At 49.4% G+C, this 26,698-nt stretch overlaps 1 protein-coding gene across 6 annotated transcripts in view; it reads right to left on the bottom strand.

The window, feature by feature from the left end:
* Positions 1 to 1,764: 1,764 nt before the first annotated feature.
* The window catches only part of CADM1 (cell adhesion molecule 1), a 130,165-nt gene continuing 105,231 nt past the window's right edge, over positions 1,765 to 26,698 (bottom strand). Inside the window, exons 8-13 of one of the 6 annotated variants that reach the window (XM_030230981.2) lie at positions 24,516 to 24,587; positions 15,874 to 15,906; positions 10,612 to 10,665; positions 8,623 to 8,706; positions 2,300 to 2,431; positions 1,765 to 2,107 (exon numbers count right to left, since the gene is read on the bottom strand). In XM_030230981.2, coding sequence (XP_030086841.1) covers positions 1,989 to 2,107; positions 2,300 to 2,431; positions 8,623 to 8,706; positions 10,612 to 10,665; positions 15,874 to 15,906; positions 24,516 to 24,587 — 494 coding nt within the window. In that variant the 3' untranslated portion in view covers positions 1,765 to 1,988. The remainder of the gene's footprint in view (positions 2,108 to 2,299; positions 2,432 to 8,622; positions 8,707 to 10,611; positions 10,666 to 15,873; positions 15,907 to 24,515; positions 24,588 to 26,698) is intronic. The other 5 variants (XM_030230983.2, XM_030230982.2, XM_030230984.2 and 2 more) reach the window with 5 other exon arrangements.

Here is a 26,698-nt window from a genome sequence, read left to right as displayed (position 1 = left end):
TAGTACTTCTTTTCCTTTGTAAAAATGGGATACATGAACCAATACAAAATGTGAATGGGAACAGATGGATATGTATTTTCTTACACTGTAACATCTTCCATGGACACCTTAAAACAGAACTGGCCTAAGGGGAAAAAATAAAAAGGCCGGGTAAATAAAGAACAAGGTTGTTTATCATCAGTTCTGCGTTCTTCATTTGTGATCCTCCTTTAAACAAGGTTGTTCTTTCTTCACGCTTCAAAGTCCTAATGATCTAAAGCTGTACAAAGTAATACTCAACAATACATTTCAACAGTGCACTGTATACTGAAGAAAAAATACATAAACCGATATACAACTAAAATTAATAATTTCCTGTTTTTTCTCCTGTTTTTATGCGTGGTTTTTTATTTTTCCAATGCGTGGGGCCGAAATTTTGCAATCTACCTGAGACGGAAAACACCAATCAAACACATGAACCTGAGACATGTCAACATTGTAAGTCAAAGTTACATCGGTAACACTGCACTACGGTACACTTCCAAACAAATATGGGCTGCTCAAGGCCAGGATGCCCGTCCCGTGCCGCGGAGCCCCCGGCTCCAGCCTGGCTGCTTCTCACCGCGATGGGTTTGGCAATGGTGCTGAGGGCTCAGACAAGAGCTGCGCTCGGCAAAAGCTGCTCGGAAAAATGGGTGTTTCGCGAGGTTCCGCTCGTGAAAGGGGGGAGAGACGGAATACTGCTGGGGAAAACGGGCCCGCTTGGTGCTCCAGGCCGCCCCGTTCCCAAAGGAATCCCACATTGTAATGGTTCTGCCAAAAAACAGCAATTAAAAAACAAACGCACGAAAATGGCCCCCCCCCAAAACCCGTAAAAAAATCCCCAAACCTGACACTAAGATTAATGCTTTCCTTAAATAAATCAGATACATTTGCCACATAAACACAATAAAAAAGTATCGCTCGAAATCCATGATTACTCACCAAATAAAAGTCAGCATATATAACTTTATACCGTCTTCCCGCTGCAGTTGGCTACCTGTCGCTTACAATTCCAATTGAGCCAGAGTCTCCTGTGCACCTATGGCTTTAGTGGTCATTAGCACGCTCGTTTCAACACAAATTCCCGCGTTTTACTCAGCAGGTAGAAAAAAAGGCAGTTTTGTTCATCTGGCCGCTCTCCAGGTCTGGGCTCACGCGTCAGAGGAGCTTTACCTGCTGCCTCCGTGGCCGCCAAGCGGGGAGAGGATGAGGAGAAGCCCCCGCATCTGAGAGGGCTCTGCCTGCCCAGCAAGGACCCTGCTCCTGCATCCCCACGGCCGAGCAGTGCCTCTGCTGAGCTCCAGCCCATTTCCCAGCCGCCACCATCGAAAGCACCTGAAACAGCCACAAAAGGGGGCTTGGGGGGTGTTATCCGAGCCCTGACGGCAACAGGGGAACGGGACGTGGGCACACTGAACTGCAAACTACGCATCTAAAATGTGCTGGTTCTCCTCCGATGAGCTCGAGTTCTGAACGGAAACTGGTGAAGAGAAAAAAGGGGAAACACCTTCAGAGAAACGCACCTACTCCACGGGGTCCCAGCTGGCAACTCCAGAAACAGGAAAGGGGAAACGAAGAGCCACAGAAACCCGAAGGGAACTAACGCACAGAAGCCCCTCTTCTTCCCAGCCTCCCCCCGACCCGAACAAACAGAAATTAAACAAGGCACAGAATCTTCTGCAAATGACTTCACTAAACTAAATCCAAGCTGGACTTGGCCAAAAAAAGAAAACCCAAACGAACTGAGGTGTCGAACAGCAGAGTGTACTTTACGAGGAATATTTTTACACAGCAAATCCCAGACCTTCCCGGCCTCACCGCTCTCCACCCATTTGCTTTTTTTTTTCCTTAAAAAAAAAAAGACACAAGCTGGTTGCAACTTCCAAGATCACTTTGTCTTTGTAGCATTTAAATAGGGCCAGTAGTAACCGTCCACAGTTGGACACCTCATGGGAACCAAGGCTGCTCTAGATGAAGTACTCTTTCTTTTCCTCGGAGTTGTTTTGTCCCCCCTCTGCGTTGATGATGGCTGTGTCTGCGTCGGCCGCATCATCTGCTCCTTTGGCTTCGTGAGTGAAGTATGTACCTGCAAGGGAAGTGGGGGCTGCGTGACTCCCTGGGGGTCTCGGTGTGGTGCTGAGGAAGCGCTCAGCAAAGGAAACAAGAAGTGCCGCTGGGAGAGAAAGTGGGGCGTGTGTCCTGTCAGACATGACAACACCGCGACTGAGGGGACACACGAGCCTGGCCTTTCATCCTCCAGCTTTGGTCTCTGTCTTACCTTTATGTCTGGCAAAATATCGCCCTAAAATGATGAGCAGGCAAAGCATTGCAAAGACGACGACGGCCACGACGCCACCAACCACGGCATGGTCCACGCTCCGTATGGCCCCGTCCTCACCTGCGCGGGAATCTGTTGAGATCACAAGAGAAATAAGAATTGGGGACTTACTACGATGCTCTCGGCAGGCTCTGGCTGCAGCTGCTCTCAGGATGGGAAGAGCTGCCCTCAGGCTCTCCAGAGGAGCAGGGGTGAAGCACGGAGCTAACTAGACAGATGAGTTCAGGCAGAGGAGCTTTGTCCGGAGCCGAACTGATCTGGTGGCTCGACTCGCGAGGTGTTTTCCGCTAAAAGCAGCAGCACTATGACTACGCACGTGGGAGACAGCTGGGAGAGGGGAGGAAGGGCACGTGGAGTTGGTGGGGATCTATTTTGGGAAATTTCCCTAGAGTGCTCCCCAGCCTTCTTGGAGGATGGGACATAGAGAAGAGCAGTATCATATGGGAATATTAATCGTCAGCTCTGAGAAATGTCATTAACGAGTGCCCTGTTGAAAGCATTTCAACTTCCCAAAACATTCCTTGCCCAAAACCCAACCCACCCAGCATGGAAACTGTGTTTACAACCATCCTCTGCCATGACTGAACTGGGTTCCACCGTGAACCCCCACCTTTACTGCTCAGTCCAACCCACGAGGACACAGCACTCCTGACCCAAAAGCTATCACCCAGACCAAGCCGACAGTAAGCAGTAAGTGTACAGTGCCTCCGACTGCTTTACTGCGTTTATTTAACTCCTCACCACACAATTAGTTTCCTTTCAGAAGCGCCTCTCCCTCGGGATGCCGTCACCTGGGAGAGGGATGACTGATGTGGTGGAGGAACAGCTCCGGAATGAACCCCGGATGAGCTATGGCCATGTAAAATGAATGTATAGCAGTGTAAACAATTTTAATTTAAGAACGCAGCTACATCAACCCTCGATGCAATCCTAATGGCAACTGAGATTTATAACGCAGTAAAAAACAATTATTCTCCCGCTGATTAATACATTAACATTTTGGAATAGAAGCTAAACCATTGTCTCTTTTTTTTAGTGAGTCAAGCGCGACACCTCTATTAAAATGATTTACTGGCCATACCTTACAATTTAAGCACAGCAGCAACAGAAACGGTAAAAATCTTTTAACTTTACATGATTTGTGAAGTCATATGTGAAGGATTTACCATTTAAATCTTTCACTACAAGAAGCACATGGCCCATAAATCTGCCCTGCCTGCGCCTGCCTGGACACCTCGGAGAAATGCGTTTTGCCAGGACGACTGAGAGAGCAAATGCAAGTCAATTTTTAAGAAAGATTTATCTCCGTCTCCCTCCAAAGAACAGAGCAAATCTCTGAAGCCTCCACCTCTAATAATATTTGAAGTTTATCGATCAAGCGTATAGATCCGTGACAGCTAAAGGTAATGGGGCTCTTTTGAGCTGAGACCTGATACAAAGCTTTCGAGCAGCAGCTGGGATTTACGCTTTCTATCGATATTTCCAATTCTGCTCCAAGATTAAGGACTGAGGGACCCAAGTAAATAACTGGGGACCAAGAGCACCATAAAGCGCCTTTTAATTAAAACAATTTAAGAAAAAAAGTCCCTTTGAGTAAGCTCTGAGAGCAGAAGCCCCAGTGTGGGCAGGGAAATGCTGGGATGAGCTGGGGCATGGTGAGAGACACTGTGGAGACCCTTCCAGCAGCTTGGCTGATAAGGTAAAAAACTGCAGCCAAAAAAGATTATTCCCCTGCAAACTAAAGGCACAAAAAAGGAGGACTTTCTGTCCCATCTCCAGTGGGAACAGATCATGCTGTGATCACTTCTCAGCATCTGCTGTGTGGCAAGCGGCTGAACATCCCTGCATGCTGAGGGAAAGGTGCCCACGGACACTCAAAGGGTGCTGAGCTGATCCCGTGCCCAGAGACAGGATCTGCTGCTTGCCCAGGGTGGCAGCTGGGGAAAGCAGGTCACACTGGGCATCCTGGGAGCCCCCACTCTGACACAGCCTTCCCACTGCCATTCCAGCTTGGCTGATCTGGCCTCCATGAACCTGCTCTCTGCAAAGCCACTAAGCTGGCTCATCTGCTGGAGCAGCTGCTTTAGGCATGCTTCACTCCATTTTCTTCTGATTTTTTCAGAAACTTTCGCCCAGTTCCGCTCAGTTGCATTCGGAGCAGCCAGCAGCATCCCAGCCTGGGCGGATGAGTGCCTTGTTGACATCTGGAACAGCTGAGGGGCATAAACATGCTGAGTTACGGCTCTGTAATGTGCTTCCAGCAGGATTTTGCATCAAGAGGCATTTTTTCTTCATCATCATAAATTAAGGTTCTGGAAAGACGAAGCTGTGTGCTCGTGCCGGCGGTGGCAGCCTCCACGCTGTCCCAGCGACCCACTGCCGCAGAGATGGGGCTGTGCCAGAGCCCCGTGCCTGACACATCCCTCCTGTCTTCCCTTTGCCTGGCACCATGCCAAGAGCGGGGAGCGAGGGCTCCCCCAAGAAGGGACTTTGGCCTAAAGCCTTGCCAGCTTTGCTCAGCAGAGTTTGTGAAGTGTCAGTTCCTCTGCTGAGATGTGCACGGCCATTTTTCTCAATTTTTCCTCTTAAGGAAGAGCCCTGTGAGGTGCCAGCCCCAAGTTATTGCAGGTATACACGTGGCTAAATACATCTTAAAACGTTCCTCCTGCAGCATCTCCTGTCCTTGCCTCCAGCCCTCATCAAACCCCGCGTGCTCCGAGAGCTCTGCCTGCAGGCAGGGCAAAGCCCAAACCCTGTCTGTGTGCCACCAGCACAGGAACAGCCCCTCCACATCCTGTCCCTCACTTAATTCTGTGGTAATTAACAAAGTGTCAGGTCTATGGAACAAGGAATAATTCTCCAAAGCCAAGGAGAGACTTGACCTTAACAACCGGAATCTGCTTTAAATGCTGTCTCCAATTCACCCAAGCTATTCCTGCCTCCTATCTCTGATTAAACCAGAAATCACAACTTTATTGCTGAAGAGGGAACAGTTGAGATGGCAGGAACTGACAAAATGCCACATTATTTGCTAATCCTAATATGTTATTCTTCCTCAAGATTTGCTTTTCTCAGCACCAATTCAATTACAGATGCTACAAATCCTTCTGACATTTAATTCCCTCTCGTCAGGGCGCAGTAAATGTATACATGCAGAGCTATCCCATTAGGATGTTAATATATATTGGAGCAAGCTGGATCCTGGCCTCTCCAGCCAATCACCAGGAATTTTTGCCTATTAGGGTTTTGTTTTGGGTTTGCTTGTGAATTTTTGTGGGTGGGGCAGAAAGGAGGGAAGGGCAGGGAAGGAACAGACATCACAGCATGTTGTCAGCAACATGCCCCCTCAGGCTACTCTGCAGTGCAGCTACAGTGCACCTTGGCTGAACCGTTTTTGGGTCGATGCTTTGCTTGGCACCAAAGCACCTTAAAGGAAAACTGCAGTGGTAGTGGTACAATCCACTTGCCAGCGCTGAACTCATGCAGGAAAAAAAAAGATCAATTTGTCTTTCCAAGTGCAGTGCTGCTCCCCCAGGGGATTGGCACGGCTGCATCCCACAACAGGGGAGGCCAGAGTTTCATGGGATGCAGTACTGGGCCCGTCTGCCCACGGTGCAGATCACTGCAGAGCAGCAGCAGTGCTCCAGAGCCCCTTCTAGGGTGGCCAGAAGGAGACTTGGGTAGCTTGAAATTTATTTTTGCTGATTATTTTTACCAACTGCTCATGTAATCAACAAAATAGTGATTACACACACTGCTGGAATGCCAATCTTGAAGTTTTCCTTTAAACAAAAAATGCGGCTCAGCAAACAGCACAGACAGGAGAGAAAGGGGTTTGGGACTGCTTCCTACTCATCACAGAACTAAGGAACTAATTCCAGAGGTTAGGAGCAGTACGGAGCAGATGCTGAGCTGGGGATTGTCCATCTAAGTATCAATAATCATCATCTGCATCTCACACCTGCAGGTTCTCAGCTATGGGGGCTTTGGGGGACTCTCTTAAAAAGTGAATGTTCCAATGATCTCCAGGTTGCTAACATTTCTGCCAATGTAAGTGCTAAAATCAGCTTTCCGTGGGCTCTCAAGATAAATGTTGGTGATGGTGAGAGGAGCACTCTGACAGTCTGGGTCAGTGCTTACACTGAGGTTTAGCAGAGGGAAGACTTCTCTGCTCCCAACTTCTCAATGAAAAGGTTCCACCTAATTCCACTTTAATGAGGCTTTAAATATAGATGTATCTATGAATATTCCACTCTTTTCGTCAGCAGCAGCATCTCAAGAGTAAAAGTAAGACTGGCTTGGACGGGGCTGCCTGTATTTTAAATCTCCTTTCTGCCCACACTAACATCTTCAGACCTATCTGGGTCAAACCACTCCAGGTTTACCTTCAGTGCTCCCCAGGCTCTCAGCAGCGGCTCCCGCGAGGCTCAGGCAGCAGCTCTGGGCTCACCTTGCTGACGGGAGCCCTCTGCACACACGAGCATCCTCGAGTGCCCGGAGGCAGCAGCTCCTTCCTTCCAGGGACCTGCTGCAGCCGGGAGGAGCCGGCCCCACCTCTGCACCGCCGCTGGCACCGCTCCTGGCACTGCTCCTGCTGCCAACAGCTCCTTCCCTGCGTGCTCCAGCACCCTCCCCAGCCGATTACGGCTCTCCCTCGGCCCAGGGCCAGAGGTGTGGAGCAAAGGCAGCCCTGGGAGATGCAGCCTGTGCTGCTGTGATGTGGGAAAGCCCAGGTTTTATGGAACTCCTGCTGTGTGGTGCTCCTGACTCCTGTTCTTCCTTCTCGCCTCCCTCCAGCTTCACATTAGCCCGACTGCAACATTTTGGGGTATCTCTGGAGAGCCCTGACCTTCCTCTATGTGCATTTCTGCTGTAAAAGCAGAGAACAGAGGCAGATTTTTAAGAAAATGTAGTTAAGACATTATTTTTAGCACATCAGGATTTATTGCTGCACTTGCACAAAAATTTACCTTCTATTTCTGGGTGAAAATTAAGGTCAAGCTCCTGACATTGGGCAGTGTGGGCTGAACTTGTGGGCAGGTGCAAGCTCATACACACCAACCCCACTGAAGCTCCTGAGCTTCCCAGATGTGCAGGTAACATCTGCATCACAGCAGGGGAAAGGAAACCTACGCCAACACCTTTGAAGAATTCCTAAACAACTGATCTCTTCTAAATTGGATTACAGTTTAGTTTGTTAAATGATTATCCCATCAGTACGCCTGAAGATCCCACAGGTCACGATTTGGGTGCTTAATGGTTTTAAGTCATTTGAGCACTCCTGAAAACCTGGTGAGCCAATTATTCCTTCTCCCTGGAGGCAGGAAACATCAGGACTGCACTGACACCTCCCAAATGAATCTGGGGTCAATTCTTTTGTGGAATAAAGTTTTTGAAATGATGTAGCAGCACTAGAGGTTGGACTTGGCAGGGGGTGCTGGTGGAAGAACAGGCTGCTGTTACTCTGTGAACACTATAAAGCACTTAGCCACGACATGGGAGGACAGAAATCACTGCCTGTCCATGACAGGATGAGCAATAATGTTATTCATTCCCACAGCGTGGCATGGAGCAGGCTACCCCTCCTCGAATTTATTGAGGGGCCGTTAAAGAGCAGCGTTAACCTGCCTGTCGTATCGTAATTGAATTTGGTCTAATTTAAACCAGAGAAATTTGAGGAGTTCATCCCTCTTCAATCAATAAGCTCCCCTTCAGCGACCCATTTCAAGATCGCTTCATAAAAAATACCGCGCTTTGTTTGAATAAATGTGCTCACCGTGGCAGAGCTCAGAGCTGCACGGCTGCTTCCACAGACTCCTCTCTGGAGGAGGGAGCCCCGCTCGCAGCCGACGGCCATCGATCCACCAGCATCCCCTCTGCAAAGGCCCTGATCCCTTCTGGTCAGGGAACTGTTCCCTGGCTCACAGGAGGTGCCGATGCTCTGGAGCGGGGCCAGGAGAGCTTGGGGAGTGTGGGGGTGGGTCCCTGGAGCCCACGGCAGTGTCTGTGTGTGTGCACCTGCATGCACAGGTGTGCACAACACACACACACAGACACTCGCTCAGGTTTGCCCCCTCAATGCCCGGTGCTGCAGGAACTCTGCCTGCTGGTCTGTACCAGGCTGGAATGAGGAACTGAGAGGTGCCAGGCCAGCCCTCTCCGTACCCTAAGGGCTCAGGATGTGAGGAACAAGAGGATTGCAAGAGGCACGGACACACAGAGCTCGGCCGGGAAGAGCGAGGCCGGCTCTGGACTCAGGCTACCTGAAGGGCGGAAGGCAAGGGATGCATTACTGAATTGCACAGTCGGCAGAGCCTCGGTTGAAGCTGTGGGTGGGACAGATGTACCTGGAAGGAACAGCACACTGAGCAAACACAGCAGCAGCACCCACGCCCGCCACGCCAGGGCCCCCGTGGGGGGGGGCCGTGCCCTGCATCCCCCAGGGTGGTGCCCAGGGCTCCCGGTGCCCGCTCTGCCTGGAGGGGAGGGCGGCGTTCCCGACAGAGAGCTCAACTCCAGCACTCACCTGGACCACCCATCTGAGAGCCCCCATGTGCTGACCCCGGGCCAAAAACGTGACCTGGTTTCAGTCTCCCGAAACTACGGGCAGAGACCACTCTGTCTGTAGCATGGAAGGGCCTGGGGCTCTCTCTAGTGCCTCCCCTGCAGCTCACCCAGAATGATCCTGACCACACCTGACCAGGAATGATCACCCTTTGGGCAGGCAGGAGTAACCTAAAGAGCAACAAGCAAAATTTTGAAATTCTTAGGGAAAAAATCAGTAGCCAAACCAGATGCTCTGAAAAGACTGCTTGGCAGCACATGATGGGTGCTCACTGTGGGCAGCGGCTCTGCCTGAGCTGGGTTCTGTAGGGCTGGGGAAATTCTGGCTTCCATTCCAGACTCAGAAAAAGGACTACACTGAGCAGTGTGCTCTGGGAAAGGTGTGAGCCCCTCTGAGCAGCACAGGCTGGGGAGCAAACACCCATTCTGGGCAATTCCTTTGAATTTTTTCAGGTTCTCCTCTTCATTCACCAAAAAGGGTATTTTTCCTTAATAAATAGAACTTTAAAAGGAAAAGAACTTAGAGCAAAACAATTTCCCCCATCCACTCAGGGATGTTCACCAGAGCCCTGGTGCATCTTACCTATGGGATCTGTCCCAGGCCTGCAATAATAATTGTTAGCATTGCTCAGTGTTAGAAAACATCCAGAATGAATCCATCATTTCTGACCTCTTGGCCACAGCACACCTGTAGTGGCTTATGGGATGAGACGTTCCTGCTTTGATTGGGTGAGAAGGAACCATTTGATGGAAGAAGATGAGGACTCAGAGGTTTTTGTGGCGTATTGTTTTGCCCCATGCTGAACTGAGAGGAACAGCACTGGGCTCCAACCCCTTGGGCTGGGCACTTCCCAGGGGGACAAATGGCAGCTCCTGCTCTATGGCCAGGACTGTGCACCCTGCATTGGAGGGGCCTCAAAGAGCCACAGAGCCCAGCAGGTACCAGGAGTCTGCAGGGATGTTCTGCAAGGGGGGAAAAAAATAAATAATAAAAAAAAAAAGGTGCATTTCTATAAGAAAACATGAAAAAACAAAGATTTAGGTTTGTACCTCTGGTAGAGGCTCTGCTCTGAATGCACCCAACTGCATCCACTGAAGATGCTGTTATGCTTTAATTTCAATCAGCACTAATTGGCAAGGACCAGCCATGAGGAGCATTTATGGCCCTTTCAGACCAGGGTGGATAAAAAGAGGCTGGAACCATTTACTTGGTTTGGCCTCACTGATGAAACAACCACCTCCTTTTTACTGCCAATCTGATGCTGGTATGATGAGGAACCCCTGAGCAGCCAAGGGTTAGTGCTGGCCACCTGTTTAAAGGGGGGTTTCACACAACATGGCAGAGTCAAGTGGTTTACAAACAGAGATTAAACTCAACCGGTCTCCAATTCAGCGTTCAAAAAATCCCAGCCAGGAGGGAAGCACAATGGTTGGCCTCGGTGCCCTGCACCTCCTGCCCCGAGGATGCCACACAGAAATGGGTGCCAAAATAAAATTAAAAAAAATAAAAAAAAAAAAAAAAAGGAGAGAACCCCAACAGAAAGGAGCGCACTTCCAAGCTGCAAGAGCGTGGGGGAATGGCTGCACCATAGCAACTGCACAATGCAACATGGCCAAGATGCAGAAATCAGAGTGGAACCAGTGTCTAGCGAAGGAGAGCAGCGGGTTACCTACAGACTAGCCCTTACCTGAGAGATCCCCAAAGTCCAGCTCCTCGGCCGAATTGGGCAACTGAGTAAAGCCTTACAAGTAAAAACAGACTCGTTTTTCTCTGCGTTTCTCAAGCGACAAAAAACAACACACTTAAGAACCGAGGATGAATTTCTTGAGGGGGAAAAAGAGAATGTGTCAGTCACTTGCCACCGTCTGCCGGTGTGGGCAGAGGGACCGTGTGACACCAGTGCCATGGTGGCCTTTGTTACAGACAGAAACGCTCCTGGCTCTACACTGTTGGCACACGGAACGTGGTATTGAGACCACTCATAACAGCATGCAGGGCCCCGGCTCTGCCTTTCGGCCGTCACCGGGACCATTTCCCAATTTAGTCCAGGCTGATTTCAGCCCTGCATACAGAGAGCAATGCAAAACTTGCCACCAATTTTGCAACCGATCCAATTAGTTTTGGTCATGGTGACAAGTCAGGACATTTACCAATGACAGAATATGAATGTTGTGCAGTGCATGTCATGGCCTGTTTGCAGGCTGCGGGCTGTGTCCTCTGCCAAACTAGCGGACAAACCGGCTTTCTTTCATTTGCCCAATGTGATGGATTTATGGGAAAAGCATCTGTCCTCAAAGCTGTAAAGCAATCAGGGAGGCACGTGGTCACGGCCACCACGGGCAGCCAGCGCTGTCTGTGAGGGCATTAGTGCTGCTTGGTTTGGGAGTCTGAGGAAGCGCTGGGGTCTGCAGGCAGAGCATCTCCAGGGGTGACATCTCAGCACCAGTGCCACGGCAAAGCAGAGCCAGGAGGCCACCCAGACTTACTGAAATGTGGGGTGGGGCAATGTTACCCTGTGGGCTGCGACTTCCAGGACTCACTCTTGCTGCTGGCCACTAAAAGCAAATGCATAAGCAAAGAAAAAAATTCCCATGAAGAGATCCCGTATCCCTGGGCACTGGGGAACCTGGGATCATCAGCTCACAGACTGCTACCACAGCTGACTCTGTTAAATAGCCAAGCTGTGAGTGCAGTATGGTCAATGTGCAGACTTGGCCCCACTGCAGAGCAGCAGTATGTGTATTTTTATATATACACTGCCCTTTAAAAATGAAACTAATTTTCAGTGACTGGTTTTTAAATGCATCAAATCATCAGGAAGCTACGTTGGCATTACCTCCTGAAGTGGGAAGCCATTTAGATTAATAGCAGGAAATAGTGTGCCACTCTTGGGTTTCAGGGAGTCCTTTTCAGATTTTCAGGAGCATTTTTCCTATAAATGATCTATAAATACAACAGCTGACTCACAGAACCATTGACCATGCAAAGCTGTACTTGGCAGAGGGGCCCTTCAACTTTTCCCTCTCCAGAATTGCTTCTGTAGAGAGTCCTCTTTCAAGGAACTATATTTTCTCACTGATGAAAAAGGGCAATGTTGCATTTTTTATGAAGGAAAAAAAATCCTTTTCAGAATAAAATTTGCAACAATTCCACAATTTTGCTTCTCCCTGCACCTGGGACACTCACAAATGCCACCGTCCAGTGTTAAAACCTGTGGTGAGGCATTTAAATGGGTGGTAAATAACTTCTTGATTTTTCTCATTAAACTTTCATATTGGCTACTAAAGCTCCTTCTTTTCACTTCTGAGGGGATGAACTCAAAGTCTGCCACTACTCCTGTCAGAGAAATGAGAGGGAACTTTCACTCTGCTCCATTTCCCTGGATGTGATAAATCCTCGGCGGGCAGAGCCGGCACGGTGAGCGCATCCTGCAGCTCAGCCAGGTGCTCACACAAGGACCAGGCACCCCGGGTATATTTAGGTTTCTGTGGGCTCCCACGCTACATCCAGTTCTTTAGGAAAAGCCAATTTCTCTCCCCTCTCAGGCTCTAAATAAGCAATTAGGGATTCTGTTTCATGCGGCGCTGCGCAGACCCTGTGATGTTTTATTCACCGCCCCGAGGATGGGAGCTGTAAAACAGACTGAGGAACGGATTCACTATTAGCTGCACTTTTAAGTAGGGCATTTCCAAGAGGGAAGGAGGCAGCTGGACTAGCAGAGCTGCTTGGTGATGGCAGTGCAGAAACCCTTTTCTGTGGCACCTGGCAGGACGTACGAGTGGCCGGCGCTCTGGTGCAGCCGGGCTTTGGCTTCAGCCAAGCATTTTCAGGGACTGAGCACTATCAGGAAAAGGAATGAGAGAGTAACACAACAGTGCTACCTACTCTTGTACCAAACCTGCTAAGGCCACAATTAAAAACTCACACAGGCCTTCAGGGAAGGGTTTCCAGCCTGTAAAATAATTTACCTGCAGCATTATGGGCCAAGTATTTTCTTATCACTCTTCATTTGTGACTGGGGTGTTTTCCTTATTTTAACCTTCACTCCAGGATTCCTGCTTTGCCAGCTTCAGAGGAGGCTTTTCCAAATGGCTCAAAACCCTACCTTTCCATGGGAATGAGCAGAAATTCTGCCTGTGCTGAGGCAGCACTGCCTGGTTCTTGCCTTGCCGGGGAATGGGGAGCAGCCCTGAGCCCCTCATTGCTGGGCAGATGGATGGACAGGGCCTCAAGCACTATGCCCTGTGTGGGCAGCACCCACATCCTGGGGAATCACTCTGAGCATTTAGAGCTCTCTGCTTACACCAGGGTAAGGGCAGAATTTGGAAAAAAATGGACACAAAGTCAGTGTGTCCCAGGTCACGGCTGCTTAGAGATGTCCTGTTTGTACAGGGGGCAAACATGAGCAGGGCATCTCACCTGAGGGGCTCCCCAAAGGCCAGCACCATGTGAGGGCTGAGCTCTCAGGCCACTGAGGGGCAACAGGGGCCAGGACATTAAGAACTGTCACATTGATTATGGTGGGGAGAGGGGCAGGGAGGAAAACTGAAAGCGCGTGGCAGAAAAAGTGCTTTCTCCCCAGACTGAGTGGTGCAGACACTCCAGGTTGTTACACTCCTGGCTCCACCGAGTTCTGCCTGTATTCCAGCTCAAACAGTGGGACCTGTGACTCCAGCCCCACGGGCACCCTGACCCACAGGGGCACACCGAGAGGGAGGAGGGCTGACGCTGGGAAACCCCAGCTTGGTGGGGTGCAGCGGAAGCACAAGCCTTCCTGCTGGCCATGACCATGCTGTTATTGGAGCTCTGGCAATGAACAGTGCAGAGAAAGGAGAAAGTGCATCAGAAAATTCACAGTTAAGCTCTCATTTTTCAACAAAGAGTTAACAACGTTCGTGCGTTAGGTCATTCATGCATCGCTGCCGTCAACTCCATTCCGTGAGGAAACAGGAATGGCAGGGCCTTGGCTGCTGCTGGGACATGCACACACACACAGGACTCCTTCCCCCCAGTCCTCTAGGATACACTCCAAAACTTTAAATGGCTCAAAACCCTCTTTCCCCGATTGAAGCATTGTGCTGGCTCCACACTGGCCTTACGTTCCATTTTCTTTGCTAGCAAGCTCTTTTTTGGGTTGGTTTTTGGTTTTGGTTTTTTTGGTGTTTTTTTTTTTTTGTTTGTTTGTTTGGTTTATTTTCTTTTTTCTTCCCCCAATTCATTTTAAATTGTTTTTGGAGAAAATCCATTTGGCTGTATTCATGCCCATGCATTTCTAGTCATTCACAGACATGCTCACTCCCATCGGACATCAGAAAGAACAAATGGCCAACATACAGAAACACCTGGTATACTCCATACACACTCCAGCAACACAAGCTTGGAAAGAAATCCAGAGTCTTCACAGGAAAAGCACCCCACAAGGGCAAGCAGGGAGGAATTCAGAACAAACTGGCTGGTTTTAAGGCAGGAAAGTTTGTGGCAGCTCGTTTGACTGGGACAGGTTGTCATTTCAGCTGGCCACCTCCCAGCAGTGATCCTCCACACAGAGGGGAAGTCCTCGAGTTAAGAACAGGCTTTTTATGGCTTCTTCAGAGCAAAGAAAAATAAGGAAAGACATCAGGAATTGCTTTAAAAAATGGGGCAAGGGTTAGCCACTGAGCATCTGCCCAGCTTGTCCTCATTGCAGTCTAATCCATGCCTACACTGAGCCTTTCCTGATGCAGAAATAACACCTAGAAAGGATGCTGGGAGTTGTGCCATCACTGGGGATACCTGATCTTTTTCAAGTTTGGGGATCAACATCTAGCCACAAACATGTAGCTACAAAATCAGCAACGTTGGCTCTTGACATTTAACATGCATGGGGAGATCGACACAGACAAAACACAAGTGTGCCCGAAGATTTCTGATCTTTATGCCAAGTGGGAAAAAGCATCCAGGTAGGTAAGTGATTTGGGATAAGAAGCCTAAGCCCCTCCACCTGATATGGCACATTGCTACAGAATGATTGCTTCCCTCAGTCCTGCCTCTGACCTCACCCAAGCAACGCCTCAAGGGGAGCAGGCAGGAGAAGGGGGGGCTCTGTGCTAGGGATTTCTGTCAGTAAAAAAACAGTCAATTTATCAGAGTCAAAAGTAACTAGAACAACAAAGTCCAACATGGATTAGCTATAATTAAAAATTGTCAGAGGTTTTGGTTCTTCAGCTGAAAAGTAAGCTTGTGCCAAAAAAATGGGATGCTCAACTTCCAGCCTGCAGCGCGTACGTAGGCTCGCCGGGGAATGGAGGAAGCTCAGGAAGCTGTCAAGCTGTTAGCTAGACTGCCTGGAGCAGACGAGAAGGGTTACTTTGCTAGACTGCTATGCTGAGAGGAAAGTGTTGCTATTTGTTTTCCCAATCTCCTTCTGCAGTGTAATAACGCAAACTTCCCTGCCGACCTTGGAGGCGAGCGCTCCTCTGTGGAGCATCCCAGAATCCCCAGTGCTGCCCTGAGCCAGCAGACCCGCTGGATACTCTTAAAAACTAACTCAGAATCCAGGAAAAATGCTCAAAAATCTAAAAAAAAAAAACCAAACCCACCAAAACAAAAAACCCAAAAAGCCACCAAACAAAAACCCTAAAAAAAGAAAAAATTAATTCCTTTTTCATGTGTGAAATGATTCTCTCAGTCAATAGCTGGAGAAAATTGGCATTGCTTGGACCTGGATGCCACTTCCAAGGGGCTTGTGCTTGCCTGGCACCAGGATGATCAGCTGGGGAGCTCACAGCAGAAATGACAAGAGCAGACAGACTTTCCAGCCTTAGAACCCATGTTGTATTTATGAGATGAGTCCACCTGAGACACAGTTTTCCCTTGAAGACTCCAGTTCCCTTTTTGGCCTCCCCTTCCCAGGCTTGTCTTGCCACTCAGCAGCGCTGAGAAATAAGATAAACAGGAATGTGATACCAACCGTGAACTGCCGGTTCTGTCGTCGCCGTTGTGTCTACACACGGGAACAGAGGATTGGAGGAAGGGAAGAAACAGGAGGAACAGCATGCAAAAAAAGGGAAAATGGAAAAAATGGAACAGATAATATATGAGCAAGCTTTCAAAGAACATTGCGTGACAAGCAATAATAAAATGAAAGGCAAAAAGCATTTGAAGTGAGTTGCACTGTTTAGAAGACATGCCTCCAGTTCAAAAGCTATGAGCCTGAGGAAAACAGTAAATTTTTCTCTTTTTCCAGGTCCTTGCCAGAACAATTACTGGTGGTTGCAAAGTCAGGGGAACAGGAGACAGGGGAGAACACCGACACCAACGGTTTGGTTGGTGGGGACAAAACAGAAGCTCCAGAGCAGGATGAAGAGCTGAGGCTCGGCACGTCGCTGTTACACACTCAAACGCTGCCTGCCTCATCAGAGCACCCCTGGCCAGGGAACAGTCTGCTCCTGCCTCTCCTCCAGCTTCCCAGCCACCACCTGCACCATGAACCATTTTTTTCAGCACAAAAGATGTTCTAGAACTGGCAACAGTGGACAAAAATTACCAGTCCCTCTGCTGCAGTGGGTAGCTGGTTGAACAGCTATGGGTAATTAAAAATCCTGGATGTTTTTTTTGCTGGTAAGTCTGAAGCTGACTTTACTCCATATGGACTACAGCTCACTGCAAATTTCTTGGGGGGCACTGCCTTGCCAATGGAGAGATGCTTTGTCTCTTCCAGGAGTTTGCAACAGGCAGTTTTAAAAGACTGACCAAATCTGAAGGCTTTTACTGACAGTTATTTCCACCAACAGATCTAAACCAAACGTTACCCAATTTACTGGCTTATTTAGCTGTTGCAGGCTGCTTGCTTTGCATCTGGAGGTATTCTGTGGCAGGGGTCAGTGGCTGGAGGGGGCTGGCTCCCCAGAACGTGTCACTGACCCATCCCTGGAGCCAAGCCCTGCCTGGCTGGGGGCAGGCAGTGTTTGAGTGGCAACACCGGGGGTGAGCAGCGCTGCACCTGTGGCCCCGCAGAGCAGCCTGGAGCTTGGGTTTTGCAGCACGACAGACAATTCACAGCGGCCTTTCCCCTCGCTGACATGCTGGCACACAACCCGGGCACGGGGCCCCTGCATGGGCAGAGGCAGCAGTGGAATAAACAGGACCTGTTTCTTGGCAATTTAGCTGAGGACAGCCCAGGGCTGAATTCCTGAAGCAGCAGCAAAGACAAGAATCATACAAGGAATACATAATACTTACAGATACAAGGTCTACATGCTTTAATTATGGAAGCAAAACAAATAAACCCCGCACAGTTTAACAAACTGCACCAAGATTTGCATAACAGATTATCAAGCCATCATTAGCCTGTTTCCACTGCCAATGTAGGCTGTTCTCATCTTGGCAACCAAATCAGGCACCCTCAAGGAGGCCAGCCCTTGTTCTCCTGCGGGAACTCTGGGGGCTGCAGGGGAAACCTTCCAAAGCCACGAGGAGAACAAGAGCAGGGCTTTGCTTTGGTTTTGGGTAGCAATACCCATTTGTTTTAACCAAGCAAATGGTGGAAGGGGAAATGGTGGTGGAGGTGGGGGGAAAGCCATTGTTTGGAAGGGGTTGTAAAACTGAGTACTAATTCCTGAGATAGCATCTTGGCATCTATAAATAGTCTCAATTTACTGTCTTCCTGAAATAAAAAAAGTTATGTCAGCTTTTACAATAAATAGAGAAACTGCTGGAAGCAAACTTGTATTGATGTGCTGGAAGAGATTATTAGTCAAGAAACAGTGCAAACTGGACAGTGCATCTCGCTTCCCCGTCCGGGGACAGAGACCGACAGGTTACACAAAATAAAGTTCTCAAGCGGTTGTAAGTGCGAACAAATATCCACGTCAAACAACATGTTGGCTGCAGCTGGAATGACAAAGTTATGATTAGCAAATGGTTTGGATGGTTGCAATAGGAAACACAGACCGGTTAAAGTTTAGAGTGAGCTTTCGGGGAGTCCTGTCCAGCCCCAGTCCTCTTTGGGAAGGAGGATTACACACCACGCTCCGCGGGGAACGGCCCCGCGCTCAGGACATGAACGTGCTGACACTGGTGTTCTTCTACATCATCACGTGGCAGAGGAGAGAAAACTGTCCCTGGGGCTTTGGTACCAAATCAGTGCACTCCTGTAAATCCACGTGTGTGCCAGCCCCGCCACTGCCACTCCCCACCTGGGAAGGGACAGCCCAGCCCTGCAATGCTGCTGCTCACATGACCCGTAACTTTAGGCTGGACTGGCTGACTTCAAAGGTGCTTTCCTGAATCCTGGGGTTGTGCCACCAGCTTCTGCTTTGCTTTCCAGAACAGCCACACTTCCACGTCAGAGCAGGCCCACCGCACCCCAGGGATCAGCCTTCTGCCCCATGTCCTACAACAAAAGCCATCTCCTCTCCCCAAATGCTGACCAACAAGAAGTCTTTGATACACTTCTGACTTAACTAATATTGACCAAAGCCAAGGAAAGGCTCTGCCATCACAAAAAAAGCATTGTTCTGGTCCCAAGCCATCAACATGCTACACCATCACCCAAGGCTGATAGCTATCATTTAAAATGGAAAGCTGGTGATGAAGAGGGGGCTGGTTTACCCAGTGCAGCAAAGCCAAGAGGACACAGAAATCACATAACAAAACAGACTTGGGATTCTCTACCTTAAAGTCAAGGCTTCTATTCCCAATGCCAATCAGGAAAAGAACTAAATACGCTGTTCAGGAAAAGCAGAACAATGTCAAGGCCTTCCAAAATCTTCATGTACAAAAGCTCCTCTGAGGCCAGGTTTATAGTTACAGAAGGTACCCAAAGGAGTAACCACTGGCTTCTACAAAGCTGCAAATTTCACTTTATTGGAATTTCTGTGTAGCACTGGCTGTAAGAAATAAATATCTGCCAGCCAGGACAACTCAGATGACACCCAAGCTCTAGGCACTTACCACCCCATTAGGCAGCCACGCAAGGGCACACACACATACACACACGTATTTATAAAATTACTGCATGGAGGCAGCTGGGCAACATTTCTCAGAGTTATGAGCTCCACTGCTGAGCCTCCTCGTTTTCTCAAATGGATTCTCTCCAACTTCAAACTGTTTGCAGAGTGTGACAGACCAGGCCCTTTAAACTTGGCCGTAATTAGTCCACAGCCTCAAACAGAACAAGCACGATGGAGGAATATTAAAACCCCAGCAGCAAAATTAAATTCCCCTGGTTGAATGCTGCAGCCGCAGTGCTGCAGCCTCGCAGAGGTGCTCGGTGCTGGGGCTGAGGAGCACACACAGAATTACAGCAGCACATCCAAAATATAACGGCAAAACACGCTGCTGCCTTTTAAATTTAAAGAGGCTTTAGCAAGTATAGATATCCATTCAATATATTGCTTTTTAAATTGCTTTCTGAACTGAAACCAAAAGCCAATCTGATCCCTGACGCGTGGAGCTCTTATTCTTCCCGATTTTCCAGACTACTTCACATGCACTGACCGGGGCGAGTGTGAATTCCTGCACGTTGCCTTCGCAGCAGCCCGAGGGAACAGCCTGCAGCACTGCCAACGGATCCCTGCCTTGGTTCAGTCCTTGGGGCTGATGGAAACACCTACAAAACCCTTCCCAGTGTTCCCCTGGATGAAACTTCTGCGGGACACCAGCACGGAAGTCACATCCCATAGCAATGCACGAGCTGAGGAGTGATGGGGCTCAAACACCAGAGTGCAGTGACCCACCCATCCTCATCCCTCCTCCAAGGACGGATGGAGATGTCCCTTGCATTCCTGAGCCTCCTGATCTGCTCTGTACAGCACTCCAGGTTGGCACTGAGTGCCCCGGTCCAGGCGTGCTGCAATGAGCCCTGGGGACAGCTTGATTAGCAGACCAGATGTTTCACAAAAATCATCACAATCTGTATGGATGTTGTGTGCAACCAGAACAAAAATAGTCTGAAATTAGCACAGTGGCTGCAGCCATACTTTTGCATGTTTCTCCATACAGATTTGGGAGGATTTGGGTTTGATTTCAAGCCCAAGCTTGCAAACAACCCATGCTTCTGCTCAGCAAGATGATGGTTTGTGCACTGCTTATGCTGTGTCACCAAAAGTAAGGCCATGTATGACAGGTCCTGCCTGCTACTGGCTGGACATGAAACTGAAAGACTGAATTTTATTTCATTTTATTTCCTGTGCCAGGCCTGTCAGCTCTGCCTTTAGCCCCTTTAATGCAGACACATCCTGGATGAAAATGTCAGAAAGGCGAAGAATCATCTTTAAATTAACTTGACATTTTACCAGGGACAGGCAGAACCTTCAACAGAAAGCAGAAGTTAAATAATAAATAATTTGGGGGAACAAATCCCTGGGCTGCGTCCCTGCAGAGGGGCATCAAGCACCTGAACGTGTCACAGCTCCACACCAGGCTGGGAATGCCCAGAGCAAACCGGGAGCCCTCCAGCTGCTGCTGACGTGCCCATCTCCCGCTGGCAGCGTGGGCACCTCCACATCCCCGGGAAAGCCAGAGACTGTGAGAGAGTGCAGACAGCCAGGCTGAAGCTGAGCACTCTGAGCTGACTGGGGAATAAAGGTGTTTTCACCACTAACTTCCATCACCGGGTCAGCAGCTGCAGCAGGGGCCGTACCTGAGCCGGTGTCACCATCCTGCCAGGACAGTGCTTCAGCCATCCCCACGCTGCCTCTGCCTCCCACAAACCCACTGCAAGGAAACCTGACAACAGCAGGACTGGGACTGCATTCTTCCTGCCCACCAGCCATGGGATCACTGCTGGAATAAACCTCCTGCAACTGCAGCTTTTCACACCACTGGCTGTAATTAGGAAAGGACAAACTCCTCCTGAGGATAAATAATTTTTCTTGTTTTGAGGAAGTTTTTCAACATGTGAAATGCTCCAAAAACCTGCAACTTATTTTTGCTCACAGAGTTCACGTTTCCATGTGCTATTATTTTTAAAGCACCTGGGCTGACACAAAGGTGTGCTTCTCAGGAGACAGTGTCTGCCCCTGTGGGTGACAGGAGAGCTCCACCACCATGTGCCTCAGCTCAGGAGCTGATACTCCAACTCAGCATCAGTTCTCAGCTCTGGCTTTGGAGCTCACTGCACACCTCCAAGCCAAAGAGATTTTGCTCCTGCTCGTATAAATCCTGAGCCTCAGGAAGGAACTCAGAGCTGTTTCCATAGGATGCATTTACTGAAGGGCCTGGAGCACCTCTGGGAATTCTCAAGTGAAAACCACTGCCTGCAGTGTTACAGCCCACTGAAATAAACACACACCCACCCCCAGACCTGCTACTCCAGTGGGATTTAAAATATGCTCTGAATGGGCATTCCAGGGGGGACATTGGGAGCCCCCAGCCTGCTGCTGAGGATGGAGAGCAGCGCCTTTGCAGAGCCAGCAGCATCTGCTGCAGGGCTGGCACACTGGCAACCTGCACGTGCCACCCCCAGGTCTTCACCAAAACCACTGCCAAGACACCTGTGCAATTCCACCTGTGGAGAAAGAGTGGGAAATGCAAATGTGCACCTGTGGATGATGCCCTGGTCCTGGGAGGGGGTGTGCCAGTGGCTGCAGGGAGGCTGGGACAGGTGGGTGAACCCCAGATAAGGGCTGGGCTGTGATTAAGGACCTTTATTTCCCAGGAAACAAGAGCTGCCCGAGCCCAGCATTTCCAGGAGCCACTCCAGGGTAATTCAAATGATGCTGTTTGCTCTGCTGTATCGTATTGTACATCTTAATGAAGAAAGCCACAAGGACAATTTAACTGATAAAAAAGGGCTCGGCAGTGATAAGGGCTGAAACACCAAAGGATGGCTGGAATATCAATGCTGCTGCAGGATACGTGGAAAAGATCAAGCTGTCACGCAGGAAATCTTTTCAAGCACCTACACTAAAGTGACAGAGGGAAAGCTCTAAAGGTCGTGGTGTCTGGAAACTTCACTGCTCAGCTTGTCCTTCGCTGGAGAAAGCATCAGGTCAGCTTTCCAAGAGTTCCCCCAGAAACTCCCTGAACCAATAAATCAAAAGGACAACTCCAAGGGCAGAATTTTCTAGGGTCACCTGCTAGGAACTGCTTCAGCACAGCCTCTTTCCCCATGTTTTATTCAATTAAAGCGAGACAATTGTTTTTCAGAACTACTCCATGGTTCCAGGGGACATGAACTACGTCAGGGTTATACTAAAAGTAGGGGGACAACAGCAAAACAAAGCAGATTTCAAACCCACCTCATCCTAAGGACTGGATTCCACAGGGCTGGCTCCTGATGCCTGGATTGCCAGCAGCTCAGAGAACAACCTGTTGTCTCCCACCTCTCCTCTGTCAGACAGCAAGAACGCTGGAGCATTTGGGTGAGGATGGGAATTAAGGTATCAGGTGTCTCTCAAGGCTTTGAAAAGTGTTCCAACACTACTCTGCTATGTAATTCTAGAGATTATGTTAATTTGACCTAATTTTTTCCAGCCACAAAGTCTCTTAACTACTGAAGGGGAGAAGTTGGTGTGGCTCCACGCTCCTGAGCACTGACTGGAGAGGACACACACGCAGATCTCTGCACAACAGAGGGAGGAGAAGCCTTGGCTGCTCTGGGTGGGAAAAGCACACTGAACTCATGGGCACAGAATGGTAAGACACATGTCAAGAAGACTCAGTGCCAGGGAAGAAAATAATAATTTCCCTTATCAGCATTAGCAAATCTTCTTTTGACAAATCGCGAGCAGGAACTGCTGGAATCAGGGAGCAATATCACATCATTACTTTTCCAGCCTCCTCAGCCGTTCAAAGGCAACACAGAAAAGCACCAAGAATGCAATGAAGACCCACTGAGATCCTCCACCACTGCAAAGCAAGGTGAGAGAGCAATGCTGGACAGTCACGTGCTCCTTACCCCAAGGGACCTCTGCCAGGCTGATGACACGGCCATTTCCGACTGCCAGAACCATCTCTCCCCTTATTTTTAATATAAAAAAACTGGAAAGCTATGTGAAGGGAAGCCACTGAGCATCCACAGCCAAGCTGCAGCAGGACAGCAAACAACCAAGCTGCTGTTTATTGGGAAGAACCAAGCACTGCTGCGGGACCTGGCACAGCCCGTGAGGACCAGCGAGGACAGCACCGGCTCTGGAGGGCAGTGCTGGGGCAGCCCCTAAAACGACAGGCTGACAACAACCCAGCTCCCAGAAAAAGGACAGTCCTTTAGGTTTGCAGGCACCAAGATTAACTGAAGGGGTTATCCAAGCATCAAGACACATGGTTCCATTTAGCCTTCCAAAATTCACTGAAAGCTCGAGCAATTACCGTCAGAGAAAGAAACCTGTGAGCACGTCCAGGTAGAGCCCGTGGGACACGGCCGAGCTTCTCTGCCAACAGCTCTCAGGGAGGCTGCGAGAATGCCTCAAACCTCCTCTGAAACAAAAGCGGGTTAAGTCCAGAAATCAACACCAGGGGAAGAGGGAGAGCCGTCCCGAGCAGGCCGGGCTGGGTGCCTGGAGCTGGGCTGACGGGCAGGCACCTGCAGGGAGGAAGGAGAGCACGGCGAGGGCTGGCAGGGTGATGGTGCCCGCGGTGAGGCACGGTGGGAGAGAGGCTTCACCGGCGCGTCCGTGCCAGGGGCCTGCCTTGGGTGCAAAAACCTCGAAAGGAAAAGAAGCCACGAAACGCCCTGGGCAGGGTGGTGAGAGTCAGCTGAGCAGCATCATAAAAGCAAATAAAATGTGAAGGCATTTACACAAGGGGTGGTTTACAGCAACAGTAAACGTTGTGCCATTAGCTATTCAATGGTCCATCCTCACCTGCCGTTTGTCACCTCTGCCTCAAACAAAAAACAAAAAACAAAACCAAACCAAAACCCACAAAAGCAGCAAGCAAAAGCAAAAGCAGCGGTTGGAATAGGAAAGGTCAGAGAAATGACAATGCGAATGGTTACAAATAAATCAGAAGGGTTTTCCTGATGAGTCAGGTCTGTGAGGAGGTATGAGGATGTGTCAGAGAGGTGTCATGATCTTGCTGGTTGTTTTTATTCATCTTTTCTCGAAAGACACAGAAAATCTCACAAGCTGAAAGGCAGCTCCTCAAGAAGGGGCCTATGGATGGCATTCACACAGTAAAAATGACTGGTGGAATTCCCTTTTCTGGGAGAGTGAGGGAGAAGCTTATCACAACGAAATACCAACATCTTGGCATGAGAAAAAGCATCTTGAGTCACATCAGGCGAATTGAACTGCCAGAGACCAAACTTTCTATAAATTGCTCAGAAACTGATACTAATGGGATGGAGGCTGGAATGACTGCCCATGCCAAGGGAGCTCTAAGGCTTCCTGCATTTGAAGTACCTACTGATGGCCACCAGTAACTGAATTAATCACTTTTCCTGCCATGACAATTCCCACATTTCAGGAACACCCACACCCACGGCAAGGACTGTCTGACACGCCGAGCTGCTGGACCAGGGCTCGTGCTGTGGGTGGGCGTATTTGAGGGAAAAAAAATACTGCAAGTGATTGGTTTGTTGTTTTTCCCCAGGCTTCATGCTCTGCTTATATACATAAAAGACAATAAACATTCAGGACATTTCCAATGGTTATGAAGGTACCATACCTGTGATGGTGGTAGGGATGGTGGTGGTAGTGGTGGTGGTTGTTGTGGGAGGAGGGATAGTTGTGGGGGGATCTGGATAAAATATAAAAAGGAAAATAATAAAAAAGCAAATTAAGAAAAAAACAAGCAGAACACAACAGCGGTCAATCGTGATCAGAGGAAAACAAGGATGCTAAGAAGCAGCACGGGGCTGGGGACCCTTCCCTGGCTAAATCCCAGGGGGGAGCCCAGCAGGGACAGCGGGGCCAGATCCTCCACCCATGCTTACCCAGGCTGGAGAACCTGGCCCCAGCCTCTCCCCCCTTTTGGCCTAATACAGTGCTAAAAAAAAAAATAAATAAAACCCAGCATAAATTAGTCAATGAGAGAGAGAAATGGAATGGGAGAGGCATAAGGAAAATAAACTGCACGCTTTCCACAACAAAAAGACCAGTTTGCACATACAAGGAGAGACACAGTGGTGCTTTGGTGGTTGTCTACGGATACATTTGCAAACCCAGGTGGGAGGGTTGTGTGAGAGGCCCTGCTGTGCTTCACAGCCTGAGCATTAACAGCACATGAACAGATCTCACTGTCTTCCCAGGGCCCTGAACCTCACTGCTCTTCCTCTATAAACACTCAGCAGCAGGATGTTAAAAACTACTTCAAAGATAGTAAGGGATACAGAGAAAGAACAACACTACTGCTGAATATCAATTTCCAGGTATGAGGAATTCCACCAAGATCTTTTAATTTAAAAAAAAGTCAATATTTTTCTGACAATTTCAGTTGCACACTCTTGTTTTTGCTACTAGGGCATCGTTAATGAGATGTTTCTCTCTGTGACCATTTCTCAGATGGACTGGACCTGTTGAGATTCAAACCCTGCTGCTTGTCACGGGATTGATGTTACACACAGGGACACATCCTTATCAAAACTATCGGGCAGGAGTAGGTAGATATGAGAAAATGTAAAAGAAAAAATATGTATCAATGCCCAGATGATCAAACTGAATGCACTTAGTAGTCAGAAAGACTTTGAACTACGGATTCATTCGGCAATAATAGAGCATGAAACCTTTCATGGGCTTTTGATTTTAGGTTTCCTCCATAGCACGTCAGCTGTTCCTCACTAACACATCTGCTACTCTTTTATCTCTGAGCGAGCTCCCTTGGATCCCCTAATTAAGATATCTGAACTTTAATTATATACTGCACCATTATTATATTCCATCCAACTTCCCAAGAGTTAAGGAACATCACCTCATAGTTGGCTGTGCTATGAGCAGTCACTGTCTTTCCTCTACACCCCAAGGATCTCAGCCCCTCTGCTTCTCTCTCACCCCTGACCTACACATCTCCTGGGAGCAGTGGGGACCCTCCCAGCTGAGGCACAGCAGCGCTTGGGGAGGGCCCCCAGACTCACAGTGACCACAGAAAAAAGCTCTGGAGTGCTAATGGAGCTGGAAGTTTCTAGCAATGTATCTGCCCACGCCCATGGGGACAAAAAGCATAAAATGAATTTTAGAAAGGAGCGTGTGTCCAGTGCGTGTCAATGTGATGACACATCTCCCTCCCACGTGGGCAGCTGGGGAGGGGCTGGGCACAGCTCAGCTGCTGAAGCCACGTCACACCCTGGAGCTGCAGAGATGCCCCTTGGAATGGGACTGCCTGAGTGCTGCCTCTCCTGGGGCTGTGCCAGACCCTGCTCCGTGTCTGCAGCCCCCAGCTCTCACCCTGACATGCCCTGGGAGCTGCCACAGCTGGCCTGGTGGGGACAGCGAGGCACAGCCTGCCCCAAGGCTCCTGCCATGCCCACAGAGACAGGGCAGCAGGGACACAGACCCCAGGGCTGATTTGGTGGTGCAAGGAGCCACGGGCCAGAGGTGTAAGTGCTGAGTAGGGTGAGACCCCCGTGCTGAACCTCCCCTCGGCAGCAGCTCCAGCTGGGCTCTGGACCAGGAGGCTTCAGCTGATGGACACAGCCCAAACACTCCCTCCCCACTCTGGACTTCTCCCTTTTAAATCAAGAGTTAAAAGGATTCCTTGTGCTGCCCAGAGTGGCAGAGCCCAGCAGGATGATCCCAAACGTGCAGGACTGGAGGTGGTGGGGTGTGTAAAACCCTTCTGTGCCCACGAGCAACCCTCCTCTACATGGACAACACATCTGCCAGATGCCTAAGCTGGAACCCACAGTCTCCATC

Source organism: Serinus canaria, chromosome 24 (genome assembly GCF_022539315.1).
Source record: "Serinus canaria isolate serCan28SL12 chromosome 24, serCan2020, whole genome shotgun sequence".
Lineage (NCBI taxonomy): Eukaryota > Metazoa > Chordata > Aves > Passeriformes > Fringillidae > Serinus > Serinus canaria.
The sequence above is the reverse complement of the archived record's forward strand: the minus strand, read 5'-3'. Positions and strand labels throughout refer to the sequence as shown.